Source organism: Octodon degus, unplaced genomic scaffold (genome assembly GCF_000260255.1).
Source record: "Octodon degus isolate 3935 unplaced genomic scaffold, OctDeg1.0 scaffold00079, whole genome shotgun sequence".
NCBI classification, from domain to species: domain Eukaryota; kingdom Metazoa; phylum Chordata; class Mammalia; order Rodentia; family Octodontidae; genus Octodon; species Octodon degus.
In genome coordinates this window covers 7,208,771-7,218,831 of record NW_004524655.1, presented here as the reverse complement: position 1 = coordinate 7,218,831, position 10,061 = coordinate 7,208,771, and the positions used below count along the sequence as shown (strand labels likewise).

The 10,061-nt window shown below is 45.0% G+C and overlaps 1 protein-coding gene across 1 annotated transcript in view; it reads left to right on the top strand.

Moving 5' to 3' along the window:
- Positions 1-10,061, top strand: part of Acacb (acetyl-CoA carboxylase beta) — a 185,526-nt gene that overhangs the window by 164,952 nt on the left and 10,513 nt on the right. Inside the window, exons 38-43 of the mRNA XM_004636347.2 lie at positions 546-643; positions 2,823-2,943; positions 5,825-5,935; positions 6,910-7,053; positions 7,763-7,883; positions 9,058-9,154. Of these exons, the coding sequence (XP_004636404.1) occupies positions 546-643; positions 2,823-2,943; positions 5,825-5,935; positions 6,910-7,053; positions 7,763-7,883; positions 9,058-9,154 (692 nt within the window). The remainder of the gene's footprint in view (positions 1-545; positions 644-2,822; positions 2,944-5,824; positions 5,936-6,909; positions 7,054-7,762; positions 7,884-9,057; positions 9,155-10,061) is intronic.

Sequence of the window (10,061 nt, the reverse complement as noted above, 5' to 3'; positions counted from 1 at the left end):
GGAACCGGGGATTGAACTCAGATCCTTGCATTTGCCAGTTAAGCGCTTATCCTACTGAGCCATCTCCCCAGCCCAAGCAAGCACTTTGGATAAGGATTTATAGATATGTAGATCCATCTATCATCTATCTATCTATCTATCTATCTATCTATCTATCTATCTATCTATCTATCTGTGTATCTATGCTTGATCTTAGCCAAAAGGCCATAAAACTGTGTGTCTTTAATACTAAAATTTTATGAGGGACTGCTAGCAATAAGGAAAAGAAAATCAGACTGCTTTTTAGAGGAATGATGATGAAAAGATTGAAAATTCTGATGCAGAGAATCCAGGAAGAGCAGGAGGCTGTGTAGTGTGGGTGAGTAGAAGATGCCAAGCTCAGAGCAGACCTTCTGCCAATAACAGTTGATGGTGGCATGTTAACATGGAATCCACGTGTCATTCATATCCACCCTACAGTGTTGACATTGCAAAAAATGAAAGACGGTAGCTGTTTAGTGCAGACAACTTCTTTCATAGACTCACTGACATGTATTTTTTTTAAGGGATTTAAATACCTGTACCTGACTCCCCAAGACTACACCAGAATCAGCTCCCTGAACTCTGTCCACTGCAAACACATTGAAGAAGGAGGAGAATCCAGGTAAGTGACTTCTCAGGTAGAGCCTTGATTATGTCCCTGACTAATTTCAGCCTGTACTGTGCGTGTGGGCTTTTTGCCCCCAGGCCTGTGGGGGTGGTGTCTGTACAACAGGGACACCTGAGCTTCCCTTTTTTTTGGCAGTACAGTGGACCCTTGAGTTATGGCTGACCTGACATACGAACAACTTGATGGATTATGACCAGAATTGTAGTTTTAATTTATGACCAGAGTCTTGAGCTAGACCCGGATGCTGGCCACTTGTGCTTCCCCTTGGTCTCAGACAGATTTAACTCTTACAGAGTTCTGGAAGGAACATGACAGCATACTTTCCTGTGTGGAGTTGATTGAGAAAGCCTGGGCCAGTGTCTCTCTAAGGACACTGAGACACACTCTGAAGGCTATGTAGAGGAGCCTGAGCCATCAGTTTACAACTTGAGTTACAACCAGCCCTCAAGAACGAATTGAATTTGCGAGCCAAGGGTCCACTACTGTGGATGGAGCTCACAGCTTCATGCATGCCAGGCAAGAGCTCGAGTGCTGAGCTCTATTCCTAGTTTTTCAATTTTATTTTGATATTTCATCTCATTAAGTAGCCTAGAGCTGGCCTGAAGTTGTCACACCTGTCTCAGCTTCCAAATACCTGGGATTATAGGTGATCTTAACTACATGTGATCTTCTATTTGGGGCACTGGTGACCAACATTTGGGATATTTTCCAGGGTGAACCTACCCTAGTCATCCAAAAATAAGTGACCCTTTTCTCACAATTAGTGAAGAAGTTGAATTGAATTCTTCTGATGTCCCAGGAGCTATTGGCTCACTTTTTCCAATCAAAATATCTGGACCTACACAGCCCTCATGTGGCAACTCAGGAAGGTCGGGAGGGTGGGGCACCGGCTCTGCTTTCTGGTGATATCAGAGGCTCTGGAATATTTTCTCCAATTTGCCAGTTGTGTTTTTCTTAGTGGGATCAACCAAATTGGAATTTTCCAGATGTGCTTTTTCTGGAGTGTTACAGGTATATAGGGCAACATTTTTTTTTCCTTTTAATTTCCATAGTCAAATGAGTTTGGGAAACACCAAGTTAAATGAAATCTCACAAGTGCCCTTCCTGCAGACCTTCACAGAGGTGCTAACACATGAAAGGGCTTTGTGAATTTTTAACAGGGATTCATTGGGCAGTGTTTCTCCTACTTAATGTAGCCATGGGCACTTGATTGATTGACTGATCATGAACTAAGTGGCTTCCCCTTGTGTGTCTCATCTCTTTTTTTTTGCTGATTAATAGGACATTTTCAATAATTATACATTGCACATTGTTATCTTCTCAGCGGCCATCCATAGCACAAGAAGCAGCCAGGACATCCCGTCCAAACACTACTACTACAAATCCTTCCTCTCACTGAACCAAGCGAAAGCAGCCATACATCTATCCTACCTATTTTGTATATACAAATACAAAATGGTCCTTCCTCTTTATCCCCCCGCTCCAGTTCAGTCCTGTCAGATATGGGTATTCTATTGGCATCTAAATATTATAGGTGCTTGAATTCAGCAAAACAATCCAACACAGTCCAGTAGCCTGCAATAGTAGTGGGTTATATCCACAGAAGTTGTTGACTAGAGCCTTTTACAGCTCAGCATATTAATATGGCTTTATTTTATATACCTTGTTTTTATACTTTTCTGCTGGATGGGTGTCTCATCTCTTGATAGGCCAGATGCTAGTCTACCCATCTCTCCTGGCTAGGAGAAGGATGGTGTTCATAGCTGATGCTGTATCAGACCTTTAAGAAACTTGAGCACCAGTGCAAATGAGGGGCTTAGATTCCTGATTGCTTTTTTTTCCTTCAGTATTAAGGACTGAACTCAGAGCCTTTATACTGAGCTACATCCTCAACCTCTATTTTTATTTTGAGAAGGGTTTCACTAAGTTGCTAATTTTCCAGGCTAGGCCCAAGCCTGCTATCCTCTTGCCTCTGCCTCCCACAATGCTGGGATTATAACTGTGGGCCACCGTACCTAGCTGTAGATCCCTGCTTCCATTCCTCCTCTGGCTGATATATCCCCTTCAGTTCTTTTCCTTGCTTGTCCCTCCTGCCTTGGTCCATGGGAAATGTACCTTCCTTGGTTTGTTGGGGCTAGTGTCGGGTCTTTAACTTAACACTTGCTTCTTGAAGGTACGTCATCATAGACATCATTGGGAAAGAGGACGGACTGGGTGTGGAGAACGTCAGGGGCTCGGGCACGATTGCCAGGGAGTCCTCCTTGGCGTACGATGAGATAGTCACCATCAGCATGGTGAGTCCTCTCCCATGTTCTTTCCTGTCCCAATTTTCTATTATGGGAACTTTAAAATATCATAGAAATAGGGAATTACTGTGGAGCTCTGTGCACCAATTACATGGTACCACCATCTGTCAACGTGGAATCCTCTCTATTTCTCAATCCTGCTTTATAGTATTTTAAAGCTATTCCTTGACCAGGTCTTTTCACCTTTCATTCTTTTTTTTTTTCCTTTTTTCATTTATGTATTTGGCACAGGATTTCACTATGCATCTTGGACTTGTAGTGATCCTCCTGTTTTCAGCCTCCCCAGCGCTGGGATTATAGGCATGTTCCACCATGCCTGGACTTGGTTTCCAGCTCAGCATGCCCTGGGGGTGGGACCAACATGGCATGCTGGACAGGGAATAGAACCCTGGTCCCTGCATTTACCAAAGCAGGCGCTTAGTCCTCTGAGCTATCTCGCCAGCCCTCACCTTTCATTCTTTCAGTGGACGTTTAACAAATTTTGGTGGTACTAGGGATCAACTGAGCCTAGGGGTTCTGTACCTCTGTGCAACGTCCCCAGCCCCCCTTTTTTCCTCTCTCTCTTTAAAATTCAGACAGCGTCTCATTAAGTTGCTCATGCTGTCCTAGAAGTTATATCCTCCTGCCTCATCCTCTCAAGTAGCTGGGATTATAAGCATGTGCCGCTGTGCCCTACATCCCCAGTCCCCTTTTTATATAAATGTAATTCCTTTAATATGGACATGAAAATGAGCAGTTTTTTCTAATATGATCAGAATCCACTTTGGTTTCAGTGTTATCGGTCATCTTACAGCTTTCCTTTTCAGGGTCTAATCTCTTATTGAGAAGTTTTAGCACATCAAAAGAGTGCACGGCAAGCATTAAATGGTTCTTTTTAATAGACCTTTTCAGGGTCTAATCTCTTATTTGTAGGTGTCAAGTGGAAGAACCTTTATGTGCCTTTAAGTGGCATGAATATCCCCAGCCCACCCCCGTGACCTTCCTCAAAATACTTTGTGTCTAGTAACAGCAGCAGCAGTGGTACTCTTTCATGATAAATGATCATTCAAGCCTTATTTTTTTACATGCACTGTTGACTCTTCACTTTCCATGATGGACATTATTAGGCATCAGTGTCTTTTCTCAGCTTGTTTTCTATACACATGCAACATATATGACTTTTAATTTTGAAATAGTTTAGGATCCACCAGAGTTTATAAGGCGGTGTGGAGAACTCCCAGCCCAGCTTCCCCCATGACAGCATCCTACCTAAGCAGGGCCCAAGCCAGGAAGTTAGTGTTAGCCCAATGCTGTCCATACAGTATAGGTCTTATTTGGATTTCACCAGTTTTTACATGCACTCCTAGACATGCTTTTGTTGGTGTAAAAAGCTGTGGTTTCTCTAATGTGACTAAGCTCAGAGGAACTACACACAAGCCTACACACGTCAGCATTTGCTGTTTGCCTTTGTAAATTATGTTCGCTATATTTTTTTATATATTTATTTGCTTCTATAATTTCATCCTCTGAGAAGTGGGCGTTCATCTCAGATTCCCATTTCTGGATTGGGTCTTTTAATTTTGGGGCTCTAATATTTTTTAGTTCTTTATAAATTCTAGAGAAAAGACCTTTGTCTAATAAGTTAAGATTTTTTCCAAATTTGTGAGTTGTCTTTTCACTTTGTAAGTAATTTCTTTTTTTCCCATAATTTTATTGATAAACAAATAGCAATGAGACAGTTTCAAATCAAACTGGTAGGACAGTTTCAATAATCAACACATTGCATACATTCTTCCCAGTGGTTAATTGCTGTACAAGATAGTAATTTCTTTTGACGTACAAAAACTTCTCAGTAAGAGTTGGTCCCAGTTGTCAATTCTTCCAAGTGCTAACCATGTGATTTGATTTTTGTTCATGAACTGTTTGCCTACTCCTATGTCTTCAAGAGTTCCTCTTACTTTCTTTTCCAGGAGATTTAGTGTTTCTGTTTTAATGTTTAGATCTTTAATCCATTTTAACTTTAACTTAGGGCATGGTGATAGACCTGGATCAAGTTTTAGTTTTCAGCATGTAGAGAGCCAGTTTTTCCAGCACCATTTGTTTAAAAGGCTATTTTTCTTCCAGTGAGCATGTTTGGCCCTTTTGTCAAAGATAAGGTGCCTGAGGACCAGGGAGATGGCTCAGTGGAATAAGCGCTTCCCTGGCAAGCACAAGGGCCTAAGTTCAATTCCCAGTTCCACAAAAAAAAAAAAAAAGATAAGGTGGATGAGTATGTTTTTAGTGGCTTCTACATCTTCTAATCTATTCCATTGATCCTCAGGTCTGTTGGCCATAATTTTTTTTAATAGAAAACTGCATTACACAGCTTTCTGTCACTATAACAAGATATCTGAGGTAACTAGCTTATTAAAAAAAAAGTTTATTTTGGCTCATGGGTTTGGAGGATCCAGCGTTATTGCTTTGTCTGTGACAAGGCAACACAGCATAGTAAGAACATATGGTGGACTAAAATAGATCACCTCATGGTGGCTAGGAAGCCAGAGAGAGAGAGAGGGAGGGAGGGAGGGAGGGAGAGACAGACAGACAGACAGACAGACAGACAGACAGACAGACAGAAAGAGAGAGAGACAGAGAGTCAAGGACACACCCCAGTGACCTAAGGACCTTCTATGGGTTCCCACCTCTTAAAATTTCCCCCACTCCCCATGGTGCCCACCTGGGGACCAAGCTTGAAGTACGTGGGCCTTTAGGGGCCACTTAGGACCCAAGTAATAGTAGAAGCCAAGCTCCAACAAATCGCTTTTTGCTCTGCCCTCTGTCCTTAAGTCCAGTTGCCATTGACTAGGAAACCTTCCATTTGTGGAATACAGCAAGCTCCCTATCTCCACAGGTGACCTGCCGCTCCCTAGGCATTGGGGCCTATCTGGTGAGGCTGGGCCAGCGGGTGATCCAGGTGGAAAACTCCCACATCATCCTCACGGGAGCACGTGCTCTGAACAAGGTGACCAGGGCCGGGCCCTTGGGGAGGATTTGTGGGGACTGGGGACCCTTTTAGCATTGTCATCTAAGTGGGGAGGATTTTTCCCAGCATGAAACCAGTTTCATTCCTACTGATGTAGAAGCGACTTTTCCTATTTGCAGTTCCTCTTTAAGAACTGCCATAAAACAAGTTTTAAGCTCTTTGGATGGAATGAGCTCTTTCACATTTTAAAGAAGTTACCAGAGTGGTATTATACTTTGTGGGAAACTAAAAAGGATCTTGCAAAGTAGTTTTCGTTTCCGTGATTTTGTTGTCATCTCCTCTCCCATTCCATTTTTCCATGGTTAATTCAGTAGCTTATTTTTTTTCTTTCTCTGCTAAAACATCACCTATGTTGCTATAAAGTTTGTTTGTTTGTTTGTTTATTTATTTATTTATTTACTGGTACTGGGGATTGAACCCAGGGTTTTTGCACTGGGCCACATCCTTAGACCTTTTTTAAAAAATTTTTTTGAGACAGGATCTTACTGTCTTTGAGGTTTCCACAATGAGCTCAAACTTGCAATCCTGCTGCCTCAGCCTCCCAGAGTGCTGGGCCTGTAGATTTTCAGCACTCCACTCAGCTGAGTCTCCACTTTAAATATCTGCTGGAAGCCCACTGAGAGTGCTAAGTCTTGCCCTAGCTATGTCCACGTCACTGAAGGACTTGTCAGAGATGCACACACCCAGGCCCTCAGAACTTTCCAGATTGCCGAAGTCATCAGCTGCAGCATTACTGAGTCTCAGCTTGGGGTGCATATTGGAAATACCTAGAAATTTGAAACCAGCAACACCTAATGGTTCTTATGAGATCCGTCTGGGTGTAGCCTGCGTGACAGGATTCTCAAAAGCTCCCAGGTGATTTTGGCCCGCAGCCCCTGAATGAGCTGATTTCCAACAGTGGACGGGCCTCGAACTGGGTAAGATTCACTAACCATGTTATTATATCCAAGCAGGTCTTGGGAAGAGAGGTCTACACATCCAACAATCAGCTAGGTGGTGTGCAGATCATGCACTACAACGGCGTCACCCATGTCACTGTCCCGGACGACTTTGAGGGAGTGTACACCATCCTGGAGTGGCTGTCCTATATGCCAAAGGTGCACTGTCCCCACTGTAGCTTAGAGCCTTGGAGGCTCTGCTACCAAGTTCATTTGTTAATTGTGTCCCTGTCACCTCAGTCGGGTGGGAGGGTGGGGGCTCCAGGGGCACTATAAATGTGGTCAGGATTAGTTTCACTTCTTCTTCCTCCCCTCTCTGACACCTGGCTCTGGATTAGCTGTTCTTGCATTTTTGGTGACCTGGATGTCATCCTGAAAAGAGAAAGCCATCTGTTGATCCTGTCAAAAGGGTAAACAGAGGCAACAGTGGACAACAGAGAACCTACCCCATGAGCATGGCCCCTGTTACCACTATCTGTGGTCAGTCCCTTTTTTTCTTTCTTTCAATTCATGGTTTATTTGCCCTTCTGGCACAGTAGCTATCCTTTCAGACTTCCTTTCATATTCCACCATCTTTGAATGGTGGAATGGCGCTTGGCCCCTGAGGGCACTGTGGACTTGAAAGCCTAGAGCTCAAGAGAATCCATGGGTAGCCTTTCTGTGGCATTTTCCAACCAGAACAGTGATTGAGATACTCTGTTAGAAGATTGCTAACATTAGACTTAAGACATAACATAATTGCTCACATGGAGGATATGGCTGCATACTCAGGCAGAATCATAGCCAGAGAAGAAAAATATGCAAGCAGATCATAGACCTAACTGACAAGTCCTGGAGACTGAGTTGGATTCCTGGCTTTGTCTTCTAGGATATTCACAGCCCACTCCCCATCATCACACCCACTGACCCTGTTGACCGAGAAGTTGAGTTTTTTCCCTCCAGAGCTCCCTATGACCCCCGGTGGATGCTTTCAGGAAGACCTCACCCAAGTAAGTCCTCAAGTGTTTTGTAGGGAATGGATGATGTAGGTTGCTTTTCTAGGTCTGAGATAAAGGACTACTTAGAAAGAGGTACTGTTTTTTGATGCCATATTCCTGAAAAGTACACTTGAGCTCAAACGCAGGGGAGGGAGGGAGGGAGGGATATTTTAGTCTATGTCCTCCCTGAGCCTTTGACTAGCAAGGGTTGCACACAGCTCCAATTTCTGGAGCTAGCAGATGGAGGTGAGGCCCTGGTCATACAGGTGGGAAATGTGTGAAAATGTTAAAGCTTCCAGCCCTCCATCTTTCTCAGCTTCTCTTTGGCTAAACCAAGGAGATACTGTGAGTTTCCCAGGATGGACACCTGGGCCCCTCCCACATGCAAGAACCTGGGAGCACATTCTGTCTCATCATTCAGAAAGGGATGGGTTTGCCTTATTAAATTCTGAGCAAGACGAACAGGCCAGAAAACTGAGCTGCCCCATTACCATGTCCCAAGTCTAGAATTGCACATGTTGGTGGCCTCTGTCTCCTTTGAAAAATGTTGGGCCTCCTTACGAACAACTTTCTCCATGGTGTGGGGTCAGCTGTGAAGACGGTGCTGGAGGGGCCGATTCACTTGTGGCCTCCCACACATGTCATTTGAGACACTCCCTGCTACTCGTCTTTTTCTCCTTTGAATAACTATGCCCAGTTATGCCGGGCTCTGGGTTGAAGCTCCTGTGTCCCCTCCAGCCATAGCTGTGGTTGACATCTCCACATCCCACCTCTCTGGGAAGTTGAGGACTTTCCTCCCAGTTCAGTTGCCAGCAGGCCTTAGATGAGGTCTCAGGGGCAGCAGTCCCTTCCTGAAGTCCCACCTTGTGGGAGACAGGTATCAGCTCTCCTGTCTCTTGGGAAAGATAGCAGGACCGTGTCTCAGATCTTAGTGTCCTTGGCCTTGACAGGCAGCTGGAGGGAGGCAGATGCTCCATAAGGACTGAATTTCTGATGCAACAGTTTTTACAGCCATATTCTCCCTTTGTTTTGTTTTGAGAGAGAGGTTGAGATCTGCTTGATTTTAGGGAGGAAAGAATTAGGGCCACGGGGTCTAGCTAAGCTCATTCTTAGGGTGATCTCCCAGCCATAGGGGTCATGAGGGCCTCACCCACCTCACAACCTGAGCGCTGCCTTCTGCCCACAGCTCTGAAGGGAGCCTGGCAAAGCGGATTCTTCGACCAGGGCAGTTTCAAGGAAATCATGGCACCCTGGGCCCCGACCGTGGTGGTAGGACGAGCCAGGTAACCCTGAAGATGGGAGTGGGCCACCCACGCCTGGCCTCAGTGGGCATAGAACTCTCTGGCACTAAACCCCAGGGCTGTCCGGAACATTTTTTTCTCAGACCTGGGTTTTCCTGAAAGCAAGAACCAATTGGGAAAGGCTTTTCTGGACAACAAACCATTGTATAAAGTCTGTACCTGACTGTCTGTGGTTTTATGCGGCTTTTCAGCCAACTACTGCTGGACAGGGACCCTCGCCCTAGCGGCCCTCCCTATGCCCTGTGGGACTCGGTAGGTGGCTCTGGGTGCCTGCCCAGAAGACTGTAGGTGTTGAGCTGTGGGAGTTCCATCTCAGGTGCCGGATTGTGCTCCACCACTGGCAGAAGGCTTAATTGCTTGAACACTTCCAGAGCCGAAGAGCTCACTCTTTAGCAGCACAGCTCTTGATTTTTCTAAGGCTTCAGCTGCTAGGAAGTTCTCCTGCACTGAGCCCAAAGCAGTGTCAGACAAATTACCACCCAGAGCCCTGGCCCGGCATCAGAGCTATAAGCGCAGGTACTGGAGTTGACCCTGACTTCCAGCCACCCTGGCTTGGTCCCGCATCCCCTCTGGGCCTGTGTGCTCATCTGGAAAGTGGGGGTGATGATTCTACCCCCAAAGAGTTACTGTTAAGCGCTTAAGACATCACTGAGCGCTCACTAAGTCACGGTGGCTGCACTCATCATTTATTCCCTGAGTAATAAGTATTGAACTCCTAAACATACTATTGGCCCTGAGATGCTTTCTCTATTTATAAAACCTTTTTTTTTTTTTTTTTTGCGGAAACAGGGATTGAACTCAGGCCCTTGCACTAGCCAAGGAAGTGCATATTCCACTGAGCCATCTCCCCGGCCCCTATAAAACCTTTTAAATAAGAAGCTGAGGGCTG